This window comes from Sinocyclocheilus rhinocerous, unplaced genomic scaffold (genome assembly GCF_001515625.1).
Source record: "Sinocyclocheilus rhinocerous isolate Xijiao unplaced genomic scaffold, SAMN03320098_v1.1 scaffold789, whole genome shotgun sequence".
NCBI lineage: Eukaryota > Metazoa > Chordata > Actinopteri > Cypriniformes > Cyprinidae > Sinocyclocheilus > Sinocyclocheilus rhinocerous.
In genome coordinates this window covers 315,755-337,049 of record NW_015667306.1, presented here as the reverse complement: position 1 = coordinate 337,049, position 21,295 = coordinate 315,755, and the positions used below count along the sequence as shown (strand labels likewise).

General features: G+C 41.2%; 1 protein-coding gene and 1 pseudogene across 1 annotated transcript in view; one reads left to right on the top strand and one right to left on the bottom strand.

Annotated features, from left to right (window-relative positions):
• The window catches only part of LOC107733664 (kyphoscoliosis peptidase-like), a 12,781-nt gene extending 1,767 nt beyond the window's left edge, over positions 1-11,014 (bottom strand). Inside the window, exons 1-7 of the mRNA XM_016545395.1 lie at positions 10,928-11,014; positions 4,168-4,246; positions 3,387-3,982; positions 2,987-3,101; positions 2,601-2,718; positions 2,306-2,497; positions 1,380-1,570 (exon numbers count right to left, since the gene is read on the bottom strand). Coding sequence (XP_016400881.1) covers positions 1,380-1,570; positions 2,306-2,497; positions 2,601-2,718; positions 2,987-3,101; positions 3,387-3,982; positions 4,168-4,246; positions 10,928-11,014 — 1,378 coding nt within the window. The remainder of the gene's footprint in view (positions 1-1,379; positions 1,571-2,305; positions 2,498-2,600; positions 2,719-2,986; positions 3,102-3,386; positions 3,983-4,167; positions 4,247-10,927) is intronic.
• A 1,383-nt stretch (positions 11,015-12,397) lies between these two features.
• LOC107733740 (sodium bicarbonate transporter-like protein 11) overlaps positions 12,398-21,295 on the top strand; it is a 64,829-nt pseudogene continuing 55,931 nt past the window's right edge.

The following is a 21,295-nucleotide window of genomic DNA, read 5'->3' as shown; positions in this document are numbered from 1 at the left end:
TTTTGGCTTCTAGTGGAAGTAAACAAAAAATATGCATGCTTATTAGAATTTCACACTGAAGTGGCCGATCCTACTCACTTTTTTTATTTATTTATTTTTTATTAAGTGTGCAAAGCATACAACATACGGTGAACACAAAACACAAAAACAGCAGTAGAACAGCAATGATAATAACAGCAATGAAATAAACAGCAATGACAATCTGAATAATAGTAGTAGTATTTAAGTAGTACTAGCATGCATAATAATAATACTAAAGATGGTGATGATAACAATAATACCTTGTGATGACAGCAACAGTAATATAAATAATAATAAAAGTAATAATAATAATGATGTAATAACAATATTAATAATAATAATGTAATAATGACACATACCCAACACATACCACACCTATCCTAGCTTCTGTGTCAGTGTTCATGTTTTTTTTTTATCCTACTCACTTTAAGATATTACTGATATACCTGGGATATTATGTGGATCTCTGTGACAGCACGACTCTCCATTAATGGTCAAATAAAACGTAGCCATTGGCTGCTGTCAGATTCGTTATTTAACCAATCAGAACGCATTCGAGCGTGGCAGGAATTTGTAGCGTTTTTGTAGGGTGCTAAATCAGTGTTCGCTATTTTTCATCTGTCAACAGTGGAATACACAAACAAATGCCCAAAAATGAGCACAGAAAAGGGGCCCGACAAAATCACGATTTCTCCCAATGGGACAGGAAAGCAATTTGTACCGCCCCTCCCTGGAACGTGATCACGATTTCTGGGGGCCCGTGCTAATATTGTTGTAACATTGAGTTGTTTCTGCATTTGCACTGCAATACTTTTCATTGGTTTTCAATGTAGGCATATTAGACCAAAGTGTTTGTGAGGTGTCTTGCTGCGGTTTACAGCGTCGCATGCATGAGTGTTCAGTTTTAAAGAAATTTAGCTTTAGAAACTCATCTTAAGACCCTGTGTTTTCCAGGAGTGACACCGCATTTAGCTTCAGTGTGCATGCATTTATTCATTGCCCAATAGGTACCAGCAGAGGCTTTGTTAAGCATTCTTTGTGGTTCCACTAATGTTTACACTAACTTAATAATCTTGCCTGCATATTCTGCAGTGCATGCTGTAGACAGTATTCAGGACGTTTTAGTTAAAGTAACTTTTTCCCCCCCATGAGACAGTCTAATCTCTGCAGCAAACAGTCTAATCTGTTTTCTCAGAGCTTCTCACCACGAGCTAATGCCAGCAGCAGCCTATTATCTCATTACAGTGTGACAGACATTGTGTGTACTTCACTAATCTTCCCTTTTGAGTGTGTGCATTATTCTATTTTGCATATGTGCAGTTGTGTTACTAGTGTATGTTTTGTGTGTGTATGTATACCTGTGATTGTTTTGTACTGTTTGGGTTGTGTCAGGGTCAATCCAAACGGATAAAATGCTGAGGTCTTCAAGGGTCTTGTTTCAAACTCTTCTATGGAGATGGGAGTGGTAAGAAGTTGCCAGGTCTTGTCATCAGGGAAATGTGAGTTTATGAACTCACTAGGTTCAGTCAGGAAATAAAAGTCATCATACCTGAAACAGACAGACATCACCACTGATTTTCCTTCTATTTAGTGTGGAATTTTTCATTTCCAGTGTGGATTTTGAAGAAAGTATTTGTAAATCAGAAAAAGATATGTATAAGGCTGTGTAGCCTACTTAATGTAATTTATAAGGGGAATGAACTATCCCATGAAGCATTGCTAATGATGTAACCAAATTAAACGTGATAGTAAAATATAAATGTTGATTTATAGTCATGAGTTATAAGTAAAAAAAACAATACATTTTCTGTTTATATATTCATAAATAAGAGTGTTGGGAGACTGACTTGACTCTTCCTCGTATGTGTAAACATACCTGGCAATAAAGCTCATTCTGATTCTGATTCTGATTCACAGTGCTTCATTAGAATGGGCGGTTGTCTTAATTTGCTGTCTTAATTTGTTTTTCCACAACTCTTTCATTCTTGGATATTTCTCTTCATGGGTAGTGTAATTCTTCACTGGCTAATAAGAAATTATGCTAACTGATGGCTTCAACAGATGCATATACCATCAATTAATGACATCAGAATCAATTAAATACAAAAACAATTTCTCTACAATGGATAAATGAATGCATGGGATTTATTTTCTCCCAGAAACCCAACCAAAGTATATTGTATTTGTTGTAGTATGTAAAAACTACTCATGACATGTGTGTATATTGTATGCAGTATGTGTGTACTGTATGATATGAATAACTGACACTCTTGAGGAGCCTGACCTCTTCACAAATGTTTTGCGTATCATATCCACAGTGCCAGCGCCCCAGCAAGCGTCAAGCAGCCACCACTGACCCCCCACAAAGACAGCATTCCACTCATGATCGGAACGCTTCTCAGCTAAACCGTGCCTGGCCTGGTATCCAACGCCTTTGCTGTACCCGCTCACCTCCACACACTCAATGCCCACCTCCCTAGAGAAAGAGAGAAAGTTCAGAGCCACATTCTACTGGCATGATGTGTATATATATATATATATATATATATATATATATATATATACTTGTGGCCATTTACCTGCACATCTCCACACAGAGTCCGGAGTATCCACTACATACACCCTTTCCTGTCCTGATGACCTCATCAGAAGAGCAAATCTTCTGAGAAAGACCAAGGTATCCCTCCAAATCATACTCTAAACACACAAACACACAAGACAATTTGCCGTAGGAAGTACATTCACTAAAATAGTTAAAAGTCCTTTGACTTACTAAAGAAATTGTGTAGAAACATTTTCACTCAAAAACAGCTAGTAAATTCCACAAACAACTACAAAAAAATGACAAGTAACACTGAATTGTGACAATCTGAAGTAGAAAGACGTAATATTTTCTTGTAAATCATACAAGTTTTATTCACAACTTCATTTCTTACAGTGCATGCATTTTTGCGTGTGCAATTACCAATATTATGACATAGCCAGATCCATATGGCCCTGAGTTTTTCCACATCATTTCTTCCCCTCTCTGTGACTGCACAAGTAATCTTCTGAGCATCAAATACTTCCTGCTCCCTCAACTGAAAAACACATGTTTATGCCTAAATCTATTGTTTATAACAGGGCTGTCCAATCTTGCTCTTGGAGGGCCACAGTCCTGCAGAATTTAGCTCCAGTCCCAATTAAACACACCTGAACCCAGGTAACCAAAGTCTTCAGGATCACTAGAATCTACCTGGCAGCTATTTTGTGACAAGTAGGAGCCGAACTCTGCAGAACATTGATCCTCCAGGACCACGATTGGACAAACCTGGTTTATAAGAACATACAAACAAAGACTTGTGTGTTTGTGTGTTGTCTGTTACCTCTCTTCCTTTTTGGATTGAGAATGTGTCTACTTTGCTGAAAATATCAGTGCTGGAGAACAGCAATTTTCTGGGTTTCCTCTGAGAGGAGGAGACTGCAGGTAGATAAGGTCTCCCAGACTGCGTGCCAGGGCTGGCGACTGAGAGGGGTTTCACAATCTCTTGGCTCTTTTTCACAGTGCTCCTCTTTCTTACACTCACTGATTTCGCCGCGCTTTCAGTGGACAGTTGGCGCTTTGTACTCGGCCGTTGTTCCTCACATAATTTCCCTTCATAGTTCTCTAACGATGCCTTATGTGAAACTACATTTTCTTGTATCGGTACAGTGGTTAATGGCTTTGGGTCATTTTTCTCCACTGAAGGTGAACCTCCTCGGTGGCTCTTAATAGTCAAACAGATTTTAGTGCTGTTCTCCTTCTTCATGCTGGTCTGTTGGCTTTCAGATACATTCTGAAGTTTGTATTTCACCACATCATTTTGAACTTTCAAATCAAAGTTTTGTTTATACGTGTCACTGTTTGAATCTGTGACAGCTTCTTCTGGTTGGCAGCCTCGGTTGCTGTTTTCTGTCGTGATAGGTTGTTGATCAGTTTGAGCTTCATCAGTGCAGATGAGAGGAAAAGAAAACATCTGAACTAAAATTTATGTCATCCTGCTTGTTATATCACTTTAAACTCAGAAACCAACATCTGACATAGTTCATACTTCAAACTTTCAATCTCTTCTTAGTTTCAAAACACTCCAAAATACATCTAAAATGCAATAAGATGGAAAATCTTACCTTTTGCAGTTGTGACACTCATACCTTCTGTCACTTCTAGTAGTGTTGGTAGTAGCAGATTTATATTATATTTTGAGTTCTATTGCAGGGGTCTGTATATATCTATTTCCTCCCTGTGTCCACCCCTATGAAAGGATAGCGTGCTAAAAATACACTTGGACTTAGCATGACAGCCAATGAGCTCAAAGATACAAGAGAGGGGGAGAGAAAGAAGGGCATTTGATGTTGGCACGGAGGGTGAAGAAGGTTGTGTTTGGTAACTGATAAATTTATTAGCTAACAAACATGCATAAACAAGTTTATCTTGACCTTGTTAAGGGTATTAAAGACTTTGTTTGAATGTTTAGTCTGCTTAGGGTAAAAAAATAAAGTGGGAGGAACGCACACACAAATTCATAACAATAATTAATATCAATAATCATCATCTCCTTCAGTGCCAGTCCTGAACTCGTTAACCCCGTTCTCCAAATTACTGTCCTTCTGTAAATAAAATCACTGATATGGAAATTGTAGCTGACCTTAGTGGATACTGTCGCTATGTGCAGAAAAACAAAGCAGTTTTTATTTCCATACATAGAGACCCTTCCTCTGAAAACATCCTCATTGGCTCGGGCTCCATGTCAGACAGTCTGTCGGGGCCCCTCAAGGGTCTTCTTACATACCCCCTCTAGCAGGCTGAATTACCCCTGACCAATTACCCATCGGCAGTGTGCCAGAATAGCAATGACTACAGTTGTCTGTTTATTTATGAAGTTCTCCCCTCCAGGTTTTGGAATAAAACTTGCATAAGTTTTCTTGTTTCTGGTTTGCATCATGTTAACATGAAGACTTTTCTATGTACATGCAGCCTTGTAGATAACATGAGGGCATGAGGTGATGGTCTTTCTCCTTCTCAAGATGTGATAATAAAGAAGCCCCAAAGGTAGCCTTGAGCAGTATACATAAGAAACATTTATGAGGCATAGTATGTTCTGTCTCCAACACTCCAACATTAAAAATAAAGATTCTTTATTGGCTTCTATGGTTTCATAAAGAACCTTTACCATCCATGCAACCTTTCCATTCCACAAAATGTTCTTTACAGTAGTTGAAGGTTCTTTAGACTATTAAAATGTTCTTTGCTCTAGGAAAATTTGTTTTAAGAACTGTTCACAGAAAGGTTCTTCTAAGGCATCGCTGTGAAAACCCATTTTTGGATTTATTATTTTTAAGAGTATATCTATATCTTATGTCGACAGAACATAAAAGACCAGTGGTTCTCAATCATCGACCTGCACTTCACATTGTGGAGGTCTCCCTTATCTACTACACCTGATTCAACTCATTAGCAGAGGCTCCACGAACTGTCCTGGGTGAATCAGATAAGAGAGACAAATTGATCCAGTGCTTTGATACTCAAAGATCAGCAGTGCTGAGTACTGTAACACAGTGTTCTCTTCTAAAGTTCTCAAAACTGAACTGAATAAAGAATCCTAAATTCACAGTCACTCACAATTTAAGAAAACATGAAAAAAGAATGAAAAAATCTTACTGCGGCAGGGCTCTCCAAATTGCACAGAGAGCACGTGTGTCGCGTTCTCTGCGCGCTCTCTAGTGGGTAACCTTTCCCTCATACCAGTTTTAATGTCAGTTATCAGTCCGCTGTTAATTTAATGTCACGATTAATATATTCTTAAACAGGACGGGAAACTGTTTTTCCCTCTAAAATTCACACAGTAATTATATTTATCATTATATATTATATATTAGCTATATATTAGCACTGTTTTGCTGGAGCGTGATTGGTCCAGATTCGCGAGCTTTTGTTTGCGTGCTGCACTTCTTGCGCTCGTGCTGTCATGCACACCTGCGGAACACTCGCGCGCACTGCTAATATGCCAGCGTGTGTTTCACACTCAGGAGAAAAGATAACAACTTGACTAGTTCGTCTGGATATAAAGATAAACTAACTCTCAGAAAAGCTTCCCCTGGATGTGATTTCAGACATTAAAAGGTGTACCAAACTGAAAGGCATCATGAAGACGGATAAAGACTAAAGACATGAGGGGAGTGACTGTCAACCGCTTTGCTGAAGGTAAGGATGTTTGTATCGAAACGGACAAGGTGAGGAACTTTTTAAAACGAAATATTTATGGCAACCATATATTTGCAACAGTTGTACTGTAAGGTCATAATAAATTAATATCGAATGAACACATATATATGTTTTGTATTCATACTTATATTGCTGTAAAATCTCAATAATTATAACTATGGTATTGTGTTACGGTTACCATGGTAATTTTTTAAAGGGATACAACATTTTCCAAAAATCCAAACACTAGCCTTCATTATCACTGCCACAGTCCCATTATCTAGTCCTGTTATTTGAGACAAGCACAAGGCCAAAGTTAGACTTCAAAAGAGATAACTACTGCCCAACCTAATAGGGTTTGTTTATAATAATATATTAATTATATTATAATGTTAAATAAAATACAAATATGTTAATATACATCTTAATATGCTGTATGTGCAGTTATTTGGACAGGCACTGCAGAAGGTCTTTCCTTAAAAAGATATTTCTGCAAAACTCAGAAATCTGATCTTATCATCTTTTTTTTTTTTTTTTTGATGAACAGTTTAGTCATAAATAATTCTGGATGTATTAGCACATTTAAATGAAAAATGTGTATGAACAATGATTTTGTATCAGCATAATTACCTTCATGATTAAGCTGTATTTTCTGTTCCCTATCAAGACTGACACAATAAAGAAAGGATGAGTGTCCCAATAGCTTGCTATACAATAGAGCTGCACATAAGCTGCCTGAGCTCATACTCCTAGGTTAATGAGGGAAGGAAGGGCTGGATAAAGATTCATCTTTTTATTCTGCTGTCTTTCAGCTGTTAGTCTCACAAAGTCAAAAGCTATCAGGCTGTCTGATCAAAGAGGATACCATGTTTATTAACCTATACAAAACATTTAGAAAGCCTCTTTTTAAAGCATCATTGCACACCCATAAGAATCAGCATCCACAACAGCAGTGGTGCCATTTCAAACTGAATTATAAAGTGCCCTTAGTAGACGTGTAGACATAACATGCTTTCGCCCACATATTCTCTTGTCCTTGGAGCTGATGAAGTACTGCAAGTGTGAGGTAACTCACAATACTCACAACAATTGTTGTAGCACTTCATTATTGTATCATTCTTAGGTTGTGAATTCAATAGATCTTGTGACAGACTGTATTAAAGATTGCTCCATTTTAACATCTTTCAGATTTGTTCTAGCATGTCAAGATATTAAGATATAAATTCATTGCTTTCTTCATCCCAATCTCAATGTGAATACACATGCATGCCCTCTCACAAGCATGTGCACATGCGCTCACACAGACACACGTAGTCTCACTGATACATTTCTTACATTAGGTGAGGGTCCAGGGGAAGGAAGCTGCACCCTTTGTTGTTCACTCAGTTTGACTGTTGGTCTGGAGATACAATACAACTCTTGTGTTCTTGAGTGAGTGTGTGTGTGTGTGTGTCTTTGAAGCAAACCCAAAAGACCTGGTGTTTGCATGGCTCGACCTTAATTCTTGTACTAAAGAAAGAATTTGAAACTTTGAATAAATGTATTCAATCGGACAACTGAATTCGGCCTTTAACAATAACCATTTTGACATCATTTTGTAGGGCGTAATAATATTTTAATAGGCTGGGTTCCAGTGTGAATGGAAAGCAGATTGAGATCCACTGAGAATGAAAAGTGAACTCAGTCTCTCGGTTCATATTTCAGTTTAAAGTCAGCATTAAATGAAAATTCACTTAAAGGGGTCATATGATGCAATTTCATTTTTTCCTTTCTCTTTGAAGTGTTACAAGCTCTTGGTGCATAAAGAAGATCTGTAAAGTTGCAAAGACTAAAGTCTCAAATCCAAAGAGATATTCTTTATAAAAGTTAAGAGTCAGCCACACCCCCCTAAAACGGATCGTTCTAACACGCCCCCACATATCTACCTCACTATGTGGGAAGATTTGCATAACGCCGCCCAAATGTTCACGCAAAGAAAGAAGGCGTAACTTTTATTCTCGCTGTAGTTTTGTTGTTGCCGCTGCCGCCATGTCGTGAAGACGCTGTGTGCTTCGTTGTGAAAGCGAAACTACTTTGTTTGGCCTTCCAAAAGAGGACGATATCCGCTTCGTCATGCCTGGAGCTGATCCGTGCTGGTCGCTGAGGAAATACATCAACTTAGTGCTGTGGATTGCCGGCACATTTTATGGAGGACTGTTTAACGTTACTGATCCTGGGAGAGTAACGTTAGACTAAAATGCCAGCAGTTCTGACTCACGTAAGTACGTTTTCATTTAAAGGATTTGCCACTGATGATTCAAACGCGAGTTTTGGGCAGTGTAGAATAGCACTTGTTGTTTGTCATTTCTCTGATCACAAATGCAGACATGGTTTTATGTTTACGCAGCGCAATGCAAGGCAATGCGTAAAAAGACAGTATAAGTCATTATAATCAGTAATTATGTCCCCACTGGATGCAACGAATGCCTCGTTTGTAATGGGTTTTAATGTTTTTGCCTCGTCGCTCCGGCCGGACACGGCATCAACACAGTATGGTGAGGGGCGTAACATTTCCGTCTCACGCTTGAGGTATTCGGCCAATCACAATGCACTGGATAGCTGGCCAATCAGAGCACACCTCGCTTTTTCAGACCAATGAGCTTTGTAAAAATCGACGCGTTTCAGAAGGCGGGGCATACAGGAGAAACAATAATGTACATTATGTGGAAAATAATGTGTTTTTTTTACTTTAAACCGCATAAACACATTTCATTACACCAAATACACAAAATAATGTTCTTTTTAGCAGCATCATATGACCCCTTTAATCTTTTTTGTAAATGGACCTTAATGATCTTATTGTGCGCAATTCATCTATATGTTAAATTTTTTTCATTGACTTAGTAATTCTTCATTAAAATGGCATAACTGGATCTTCCAGTGAAACAACAAACTTCTCTCTGTTGATGTATACCTGACTTCTCCAATCATTTAGTTCTCTTAAACTCTGCCCCTTTCTCACAATCGACCTCAAGCTGAAATTCAGATTCGCCTCCATCCAATCAATGAACGAAGTGTAGATGTATGTCCCGCCTTACACTTTTCTTTTTCGATAAGCCATTTCACTTGGATATATGTCACAATATGGAGAAAAAGATTGTCACTACTTCTGTTTCATTAATAGAAGTGAAACAGCAGGACTCAACATTAAAGTTTTTTTTTTTCATCAGTAGTTCTGCAGTAGTTCAGTTTCACACACACACACACACACACACACATGCAAAAAGAAAGAAAGAAAGAAAAAGACTATCACAAGGTACATTCACCAAAACTTATCTATGTCTGCCTGCATGATAATAAGATAAATATCATAATAAACATATTTTAACAAAAATCTAGAGTACATCAAAACCAAACATACAGTATATGTTTGTAAGCCATAAAAAAATATATTTTTTTTATTTTCAGTTGTGTCAGTTGTTGAAACTGTTTCTGTATTGTTGAGCCCTAAACATTTAGCTGTACTGCAAAAACACCCTCTATTTCCACATGCAAGTTAACTGTATAATTTTGTATCACTATATAGTTGATCACATATTTTTGATGTCTTGTCTCATTTTGCTACTAATTGGAATGAACTAAAACTGTTTTGGGAGTAAATTATTAGATTTACTTCTCTGAAAACCAATTACTTGTATTTGTGGTGTGAATAGGTAGTTCAAATAGGTAGCTTAAAGTGTTACAGTCAGCAGTCAGTACCCATAAATCTCCAATACCCATTGTTTGTCCAGAAAGACAACAAAACATTTCCTGTGAAGCTTATGATCTGACTATCACAGTCAAACACAGATAGGAAGTGAGGTCTAGGGCACACAAGTGAAAGCACAAAGTATTCATTAAATGTGTGTGTGTGTGTGTGTGTGTGTGTGTGTGTGCTTATGAGATGGCTCCAAAGAGTTGTGTAAGGTAGGTGTTTAGACCTCTTACAGTCGCACAGGGCACTAGGGGGCAGTGCGTCACCCAGAACACTATTTGCTTTGCTGTAGGGATCTCTTTCTGTTGGCCAATGCACATTGCGTCTCTAATCTAGCCCAAATATTTTGTGGTGCAGTGTGTGTTTTTCTGGCACCTCTGGACAACTCTGCTGAACTCAAGGACAATAGCGAGGTCAGAGATTGACCTCACTCTGTGTACCCACAGCATCCTGTGCCCACATCAGAATTTAACCCTCTACACCCCACATACACCATGTCTCTTTTAAATCAATTGGACTATGATGATTGTGAGGTATGATATTTCAGTAGTGTTGTTACATTGAATGCATGGACACGTAGGTGGCCGAATCAAACACTTTGCATGTCATACTGTGAGAGGTACTCGGTCTGACCATAACAGAATTGTTTAAAGAGCAGCGCATCACAATACAGTCTAGGGTTTACACAAGAGCTGTGTGAACATTACAGCCTCCCCCCGTCCCACACACACACTTATATGTACACACACGCCTCTACAAACTCTTTTACATGCTGCCAGCAGGTGTGTTTTGTGGAAAGAGCCTTTGATGGCAACAAAATGGAGGGAGGAGAGAGGGGTTCTACACTTTTTATAATTATTGTGAGGGCTGAAATAAAAAACAGATCCCCCCCATACCCCCCACCTCCTCGGCAGAGAAATAAAACAAACAGCCTTGGAATGATGAGTCATTACCGTGCTTGCTAGAAATTCCTCAAACATTCTGTTCTTCTTCTTCGCCTTCTTCTTCACCATTGTCTTCTGCTTCTTCTTCGTTGTCATCTTTTTCATCTACTAATACTGCCTTGTCATCATGTTCTACCATCACTGCTAGTATTTCTGCTTCAACATCTTTGTCGTCATCTTTGTTTTCTACTTCTTTTGTTCGACTTATGCTTTGTCATCATCTTGTTTATTGTCGTCTTTTGTTGCTTGTTTTTTTCTTCATCATAATCTTCTTTTTATTTGTCTACTGTCTTCTTACTGCTATTTATTCAGCTTTTGTTCAAATTTGTAGATAATTTTAGCATTTAAGGGATAGTTCACTCAAAAATTAAAAATTCTGTCATCATTTACTTGCCATCATGTTGTTCCAAACCTGTATGAACGTCTTTTTTTCTATTTTGAAGAAAAGTTTTGGTTACCATTTACTTCCATTGTGTGGACGTAAAAACACATTTCTCAAAATATCTTTTATGTTCCACAGAAGAAAGAAAATCATACAGGTTTGGTTAGTCAGTGATCACAAAATTGTCACTTTTGGGTGAACTATTCCCTTAAGTGTGTAAAATATATTATATTTTGGGTGTAATCTTTATCATTTCAATTTAAAGTTTTCAATTTGTTTTAAGTCTTCCATTGGCTTAAATTGATAGAATATTTGCCATTCAAAATCGAATTGACTAAAATAATGCCATTGTGCTATTGGCATAATGAATTTATTAATTTTTTTTACATCTATTTGAATTGGTCTTTACTCTCTTACATTTATTTAACCATATAGCCGCCTTCACACTAAGATCACAGGGTCACACTGTGTTGATTCTCATACACAGCTGACTAAAAAAACAAGACGCTTGAAATGTGTTTCAGCTAATATACCCAATTTCAGCTGCCATCTTTGCAGTAAATCTCTTTGAAATGTTGTTCCAAAATGTCTTCACCAAAAATAACAGCATCAAATAATCCAGAAGCACCACACCAAAAATAATAGCATCAAAAATCCAAAAGCACCAAACCTCACAATAGGGTGTGTATTTCTATCATGCCATGATTTAGCTAGATGCAAGAATGACATTATTCCTTATTGTGAAAGAAACAAAGGACATCGCTGTGACATCAGTATGTAAACTTACAGGCACACCACATGTCGCACATTGCAAAATATTTATTAGAAACAACATTTTGCTGATTACTCTATGACACAGACTAATTTCTCTCTCACACGAAAGTAATGCTAAATGCCAGGCAGTTTGTCGTGACGATTTATGCCCGCAAGCATCAAGTACGCAAAGTGAAACGGAGAAACGCAGGAAACGTAGGCTTTAGGACCCAGAGTCACAGCTCAACGGAGGCTGGGCAAGGCTGACTCACTAAATATGTCTGAGGAATGAGAGAGAGAGAAAGAAAGATAGATACAGAGAGAGAGAGAGAGAGAGAGAGCAGGAGAGGTAGAAGTGAAGAGAGGAGGGTAGAGAGAGGAGACCTGAGCAGAGGTGATCTTGCCCCCATTAGTGTCAGGACTACAGGATGATTATGGGTTGAGAAGGGAATGATGGAAGCAAACAAAGTTCTTCATTTTGTGCCATCCGGTAAGATCCACATGCACTCTCACACATACACACACACATCCAGACATACACACATATGCACATGCTCCTGCGCCGTCACGACTAAGCATCCGAGGGTTCCCTGAAATTTGAGACTGTGTGTGCCAAACATGTACAGTGGAGAGGGTGCATGTGTGTTTGTGTGTTGTTGTAAGTTTTCTCTCTGTTGAATCCTGCAGGTCTGTGGATTGTTTTTCTCACACGCTGCTGCTGCTGGTGTTTTTTGGGGTGCGTTATGCTGGAATGCAGACAGGCTTTTTCGGGGCTGGTTTTCTGGAATGCGTTGTAAATGCTTTTACGCTGTTAATCTTAGTCGAGTAAAACAGGAAAAAAGAAAAATGACATCACACAGTTTGAGATACCTGCACACACATTGCAAAAGCATGCACACACAAATACAAATGAGGGAGAGGGAGACGTGAGAAAAGAGACTGATGCAAAACACAGATCAAAATCAAGTACCTGTAGGGCAGCACTAGGACCAAAACCTATATGCCTGATCAGGCAGTACTCGAGTGTGCGTGCGTGAGAACGTATGTGTAGTTGGTAGTCTTCTGGGAGAGTAGGTCTTATTTGTACGCAATGTTGCTGTTCAATTCGTCTCATCAGTATAATACCGCATGCAACACACATGCGCTGTCGTACAGCACAAGTGCACCTACATCACTCTCTTTCTGTCCTTTCCCTTCACTCAAAAACCTCAGTGTTAACACAGTAGGTAATAGAAGTGGGAAGACACTAAATCTTGTGCTCGTCTTCCCGCCGATACACACACACACACACATACATAATGAGACTGTGATTTGCATCCTTCACCTGAGGGTTGAACTTCAAATCAGTTGATGTCTCAATTTTCTATCCTCACATAATTACGTGTGTGTTTCTCCATGTGTGTGTGACACACAGCATCAAGTGCGGATTTGATCAGGCTGTTGTAATTGACACTTAGTTTGTGCCTGTCTCGGCTTGTGGGTAATCTTTGTGGCACTCTGTCAATACCATAATTTCAACAGAATCTCAATGTCATTGGAGCAGATCACAGGCCATCTGCGTGCTGTGGCCGCCTGAGAACTTTCTGCAATTCACAATATCACATAGGTGAGCAATCGCTGCAACAGGATTGAAGTTGTTTGAACAGATGAGCGGATGAATGATGGATGAAAGAATAAAATTAATGATGGGACTAATGTAATAAGCAGTGTCCTCTGTCTTTTTACGACTGTCTTTCTCTCTAACGAGTATTGAGATTGCTCACCCGCTTCTCATTACACACACATGAAAGGTGGACGTTTTGTCCCCAGATTCCTTTATTTACGATTTCCCATCTTGTTTGGATGTTGAACGTCCTATTTGCAATGGAGGGCTGATTGACTTTGCGTGGCTGTGCGTTCCTTTATTTATCTGTGTATGTGCGTGTACAGTCATCCGCCGGGTCCCAGAGAGGTTGGTAATGCGGTTAGGCATCTCTGACTTTTCTATTCCCCATTTGTCTTCCACCCACTGTACATTACAGTCTGCAAAGGAAATTAGAATCACACATTCCTCTGTTTATCTCCTCTGTTTATGGTACGCTGTAAAACAGCCATATGGGCATCCTCTCTCATACAAAGAGCGGTGTCTGTGGGCGCAAAGGAAACAGCCTTCACAGACGTTCACATGATGGAGAGCTTGACCCTCTTCTGATTTACAGACACGGCCGTAATGGGGATATTTTTAGAGGCCCAAATATGTGTGCGATTTGCCAAGTGCTCTGTGTTGTTTGCTTGAGCCTAATTAATTGGGCATCTCTTCCGCTAAAAGTCTGATCCCAGATAGACATGCGTCTGCTTTTCCGTAATAGATTAAATATAGCTCACGGGAAAAGTTGCAAACGCTCAGTCTTCACTTTCTGTTAGAGAATGTCAGGAACCCCCTCTCGCATCCACACACACACACAAACACCCACGCTCAGGCAAACAGACGCGTCCCCCGCCCACCTCTGGAGTAAACCTTAGATTGCTTCAAGATGTCGGAGGATGCCAATGCTGATGAATTCAGACTTTTGATTTCGATGCTGCCCGTGCGCCAGGGGAGAAACCTCGCACAAATGCCACTTTTCTGATACGCATACGGTAGACAAACACACAGATGCGCACACCACCATTCTGATGCACACAGTCAGACATTGTGCCAGGCTGTATGACAAACCATCTTTGGCATAAACTAGATACCATCATGGCCTTCAAATGTCAAACAGTCTTTCTGTTTTAGTTCAGAATTCACATTCCTTGTATGATACAGCTGTATCCTTTTTCTGTTCTCTCTCACTTGTGTTTTGTCTCCGGTTTGGTCTTCTTCTCTTGTGGCAGCGATACTGTAGATTGTAAGAGGGAATGGTGGCCTGGCTTTAATAGAGGAAGAAGGGAATGTGCAAGCAATTAGCAGGAATCCCCCAGCAGAGCGCTCACAAAACCAGAGCAACCGAGATATGAAGGAAAGGAAAATCTGTATTCCCTTGATGTACAGGACAATAGTGTCCATACAAACACATTTAAGCTGTGCATTCCCTTGGTGCCGTGTGATTAAAGACGGCTGTCATGTTGATGCATGTTAGCGCTGCGGTCACTGGATCTTGACGTCCACCTTTCTCTCTCTATCTCCCTCTCCATTTCTCTGTCCAATGCCCAAGAGGATGTTTTACAGGAATAAATGGGCTAAAGAGAGTGAGATCTGATGCCATCATCATAATATTACCTAGGTTTTCCTGTTAATATTTGATGCGGTTTGTTTTTCCACACATGCCGATCTGCGTATTTTCTCCTACGGCTTATAGAGAGTGAGATGAAGAGAGGAAGAGAGGGATCCGCTGGCTCACGTACGTCTATATAACACCATGTGTAGAGTATGCATAGATCACTATCAGGGTCACCTGGTGATTGCTCCCATCACACTGAGAGAATGAAGTGAGACAGACGCATCAGACTAGCTGCATGCAGCAGAAACATCTCTGCCGTATGAAATTCATCTGAAAGCAAATGGCTGCAGCTTCAGGATTTACCTGCAAATTGCCATGAACGGTTATTTCAATCAAACATGTGAAGAACATTATAACTGCGTTACACCTTATTCATTGTTGGGTTTAATGAAACTATTATCAGAACGGTATCTTCTCTAATACAATCAGTAGATCCTCAGATGGCATGCCAACAGACCGCCCACAGTCTGTTCACTGATGCATATTGCACTCAAAAAACCAAGACCCGGCTGAAATCGCCAGTTCTGATCTGATTGGCTGGTGCTATGCAAAGTTGTCTTCTTTGAACGTCTGAATAAAGATATTCAGTCTTTTCACAATGAAATTTATATCAATAAGCAAAACTCTATGTCTGACTTTTTTCTGAATTATGTTTGTGAAATGAAAAGAATAAATTAAAAACTTCTACACACATTTTTGATCATTGCTTCTCACAGATCAACACTGCTGTGCCCTTGTTTGAATTAATTCAGTTTTTTTTCATGCTGTAAAATATAAAATGACAAATTCTTCAAACTATAAAATAAATGTGCTCCTAAAAGTTGTGTAAAAACAAAACATAATTAGTCGATTTCTTGTCACTCAGACCTTTTTCTGTGCAAGTATGCAGTTCCAAACCGGACAAGACTTTATGCTGAGAATCAAACGCATCTTCCAGCAGAGGAAAATTTATGTATGCCGATGTCAAACTTGCATGAAGAAACTAATTCAGCTTGGCTTTTCTAAAATCTTTTTAATGTGTGTTTATATGTTGAAGATCCATAACATGCTCATTTGCATGCAGAAACAGTATTTTTTTCTCATTTAATAATTATAGCATTGAGTTTTCTTTCCTCTATTACTCCAACAACAGCATGCATATTAATATGTCTTTAGCGCTGTCCACAGTTTATTTGTGAAGAGAATGCATCGTCAACAGTTTGGCTTTTTCTCTCCAGCAATATTCTGTCAAGCAGACTCATACACGCACAGACACAACTCCGTGTCTCTCTCCTTCTCCTTGCCTCATCACGCTCTTCCCTTATTCCCAAAAGAAGCAGCATGTGTGTATGTATGTGTCATTATTGGTCTTCAGAAGGAATTCCCTCTCTAAGCAGTTGGAGACTCGAGTGCCAAAAAGCCAGCAGGCATATTAAGTCTCTCTCTTTCCTGCTTGCTCTCTCGTAGATCAGGGCTGTTAGTGACATTAAAAAGTGGCAGAGAGCACTTTTAATCTGTCTTTCTTTCTTTCTGTCTGTCTGTTTAGTAGAGGTGTATCTACGCTAAAGGACCATCACTACACACTGCTAGACAACCAAAATACAATCACAACCTGCAAGAGATGACTTTCTTTCTCTCATACCTTATCTCTCACATTGCCAAAGTCATATCTATGTCAAAGCATGGCCCTACTTGTACAGGTACAGCTGGATTAAAAGATCTCAAAAACCTAAGGTCTATGAAATAACAGTGACTAAATTCCTAAGCAGCCTTTCTAAACCCAAAGCACATGCTTTCTGCATTTGTATGTTCTCTTATGATATTACAGCTGTAATAGCTTATGTAAAAGACGCATTCACATGTTTGATGTGCTTTTATATTACAGGCCATGTGCACTGTTTCTTACCTCCAATTTTTTAATGCACATTGTCCGTTTGTCAGGGCAGGGATTAATGTTTTTGGTCTGCCAGAGCGTGGTGCCATATGGCTGGATGTAACAGCCTCACAAACTCAATTTACTAGATTTATTTATTTTTTTACATTATGCAAACTTGCAGAGATGCACCGTGAGATTTCCGTGACAAATTAATTCCTCTCTTGATGAAAAAGTAAGAGGGATAGTTCTCCCCAAAATAATTCTGTAATCATTTATTCACTTTCACGTCATTCCAAGCCTCTTGATTTTCTTGCTTTCGTTGAATATGAAAGATGTTTTGAAGAATATCCTTCTCATACATTGAAAATGTATGGGGATAGGGGCTGATGAACCCAGGAAATAAAAAAAGCACATTATAAGATTTTTGTAAAGTCCATATGACTTAATCCAATATAATCCAAGTCATCTGAAGACATACGATAATTTTGAGATTAACAGATAGATATATGATACGTTTAAATTAATATTGTCACTGTACGGTGTGATAAGCGAACAACGAAGATGAAGATGAATGCAAATAATCTTTAATATAAACCACACCGAAGGAATCCACAGAAGGTAGGCAGTAACACACAAACAACTCAACTTTAACACTGGACAAACACAGAATGCACAGACTTGACTTAATAAAGGGGAGCTTGATGAGGGACAGGCAGGTGAGGAGGATGAACTAATAATGACATAACGAGAACAGGAACATAACCAAATATGGGCACAAGGAACTAACTAATGAAAGAGAGACAGAAACAGGGTCAATGAACACATGAGGGATGAAAACACAACAAAACGTCCAAAGGGGTGTGACAGTTCGTCCCCCTCCCGGAAGGCGCGACCTCGCGCCGTGGAGACAAAGGGAGGGACGGAGGGGGATTTAGGAGGAAGACAAAGGAATGGATGTGGGATGGTGACGGGATGGCAGGAAGGCAGGCAAACAGTACAGGTGGAGGTTTGGGCGGAGAACAGACTCCCGGGAGGAGGACGACGAACAGAGTCCAGGGTGGAGACGATGGAGGAAGGAGCCAGGGCGGAAACTGTAGGAGCCAGGGTGGATCAGACGGAGGGAGGAGCCAGGACGGAGACAGGAGGGACTTGGAGCAAAAGGAGCCAGGCCGCAGCCATGATGGCGGCCCACGGTGGAGCCGACAGAGGGAGGAGCCATGGTGGAGGAAGGGCTGACGACTCCAGGGGGCCGACCGACGGCGGCGGAGTAGGTGGAGGAGGAGCCCGAGGTGGAGACGGAGAGCCGATGAGCCAGGGCGATGGGGAGGAGCCGGAGGGCCAAGGCGGTGGACTGACGGGCCACGGCAGAGAGGAGGGAGCTAGGAGCCATGATGGAGCCGCTGGGTCGAAGGGCTGAGGCGGAGTCTGGGACTCAGAGGCTGGAGGCGGAGACAAGGGATCCTCATCACTCCATCCCTCTGCCTCTGGCTCTGTCTGGCACCTCCTTCCCTCCGGCTCCACCTTTGTCCTCAGTCGCTCCGGCTCTGCTGCGGTCTTCTGGATCCCCGCCTCCACCTTGGTCACCTGAGCCGTCAGCTCCGCTTTGGCCCTCCAGATCCTTGGTGTCACCCTGGCTCTCCGTCTGCTCAGCTCCATCTGGGTCTCCACCTCCAGTGGCTCCGTCTTCATCGTTCATCCCCAGGGTGTCGTCAAGGCCTTCTCCACCATGGCTCCTCCCTCCTTCAACTCCGCCCTGGGGCTTCGACCTGGCTGGTCTCTGGACCAACATCTGGCTCCTCCTGTTCCTGGCTTCCCCTTGGCTCCTCAAAAAAAGCACATTATAAGATTTTTGTAAAGTCCATATGACTTAATCCAATATAATCCAAGTCATCTGAAGACATACGATAATTTTGAGATTAACAGATAGATATATGATACGTTTAAATTAATATTGTCACTGTACGGTGTGATAAGCGAACAACGAAGATGAAGATGAATGCAAATAATCTTTAATATAAACCACACCGAAGGAATCCACAGAAGGTAGGCAGTAACACACAAACAACTCAACTTTAACACTGGACAAACACAGAATGCACAGACTTGACTTAATAAAGGGGAGCTTGATGAGGGACAGGCAGGTGAGGAGGATGAACTAATAATGACATAACAAGAACAGGAACATAACCAAATATGGGCACAAGGAACTAACTAATGAAAGAGAGACAGAAACAGGGTCAATGAACACATGAGGGATGAAAACACAACAAAACGTCCAAAGGGGTGTGACAGTTCGTCCCCCTCCCGGAAGGCGCGACCTCGCGCCGTGGAGACAAAGGGAGGGACGGAGGGGGATTTAGGAGGAAGACAAAGGAATGGATGTGGGATGGTGACGGGATGGCAGGAAGGCAGGCAAACAGTACAGGTGGAGGTTTGGGCGGAGAACAGACTCCCGGGAGGAGGACGACGAACAGAGTCCAGGGTGGAGACGATGGAGGAAGGAGCCAGGGCGGAAACTGTAGGAGCCAGGGTGGATCAGACGGAGGGAGGAGCCAGGACGGAGACAGGAGGGACTTGGAGCAAAAGGAGCCAGGCCGCAGCCATGATGGCGGCCCACGGTGGAGCCGACAGAGGGAGGAGCCATGGTGGAGGAAGGGCTGACGACTCCAGGGGGCCGACCGACGGCGGCGGAGTAGGTGGAGGAGGAGCCCGAGGTGGAGACGGAGAGCCGATGAGCCAGGGCGATGGGGAGGAGCCGGAGGGCCAAGGCGGTGGACTGACGGGCCACGGCAGAGAGGAGGGAGCTAGGAGCCATGATGGAGCCGCTGGGTCGAAGGGCTGAGGCGGAGTCTGGGACTCAGAGGCTGGAGGCGGAGACAAGGGATCCTCATCACTCCATCCCTCTGCCTCTGGCTCTGTCTGGCACCTCCTTCCCTCCGGCTCCACCTTTGTCCTCAGTCGCTCCGGCTCTGCTGCGGTCTTCTGGATCCCCGCCTCCACCTTGGTCACCTGAGCCGTCAGCTCCGCTTTGGCCCTCCAGATCCTTGGTGTCACCCTGGCTCTCCGTCTGCTCAGCTCCATCTGGGTCTCCACCTCCAGTGGCTCCGTCTTCATCGTTCATCCCCAGGGTGTCGTCAAGGCCTTCTCCACCATGGCTCCTCCCTCCTTCAACTCCGCCCTGGGGCTTCGACCTGGCTGGTCTCTGGACCAACATCTGGCTCCTCCTGTTCCTGGCTTCCCCTTGGCTCCTCCCACCCTTCACTCCCCCTTGGACTCTTTTGAACTATTTTTGTTTCTGCCTTTCTCCTGCTCCATGCCTTCCTACAGAGCCCCCACCCTCCCTCCTCAGTTGGACTTTGTTATGGCACAGGGATGCGCCTTCCCGGGAGGGGGCGAACTGTTACATGTATGCCTTGTTTTCTGTTCTCTCTGTTGTGACCTAATTTTCCTAAGTTGCCTGATTATGTCATTCAGTTCACCTGTTGTCTGTTAATCATCTCATTAGTTCCCTTTGTTTGGTTCATGCTTATAAGTCCTCAGTTCTCCCTTAGTCTTCGTCCATTATCTGTTCATATGTTCAGTTGGTTTCTGTCCATGTTCTCCTGGATTTATCTGATTAAAGGACTTTTCGTTGATCTTCTTCGTCTTCATGCAGTTTGTATCACCAACGCGTGACACTAATGTGTACTAACATTTAAATTAATCATCTGATAAAATGCATTTATTTTGTACATGTTTTTTTATATTGTGTTTATATATATTTTTTAAATCCTGCGTGTCATTACTTCATTTACACTGTTGACCTCTTAACCCACCCTTACCACAAAACCTGTCCCTAACCTTAACCATATCCCACCTCAATAGCAGCAAAAGGGTTTTGCAATGCAACATCAACACAATAAGTACATTGGGTTACACCTTATTTAAAAAAAAATGACGTAAGTACATTGTAGTTAAAGACACCTAATATAAAGTGTGAGTCAATGAACAATTAGAGTTAGCACTGTGCAATATCATCCAAAGAAGGCGCATTAAGATGAGACATGTTTGATGTCAATAATGAGACACGAGAGCCAAACCTATTTTGGAACTATATACAAATATATATATATATATATATATATATATATAGTTCATTTGCAAAA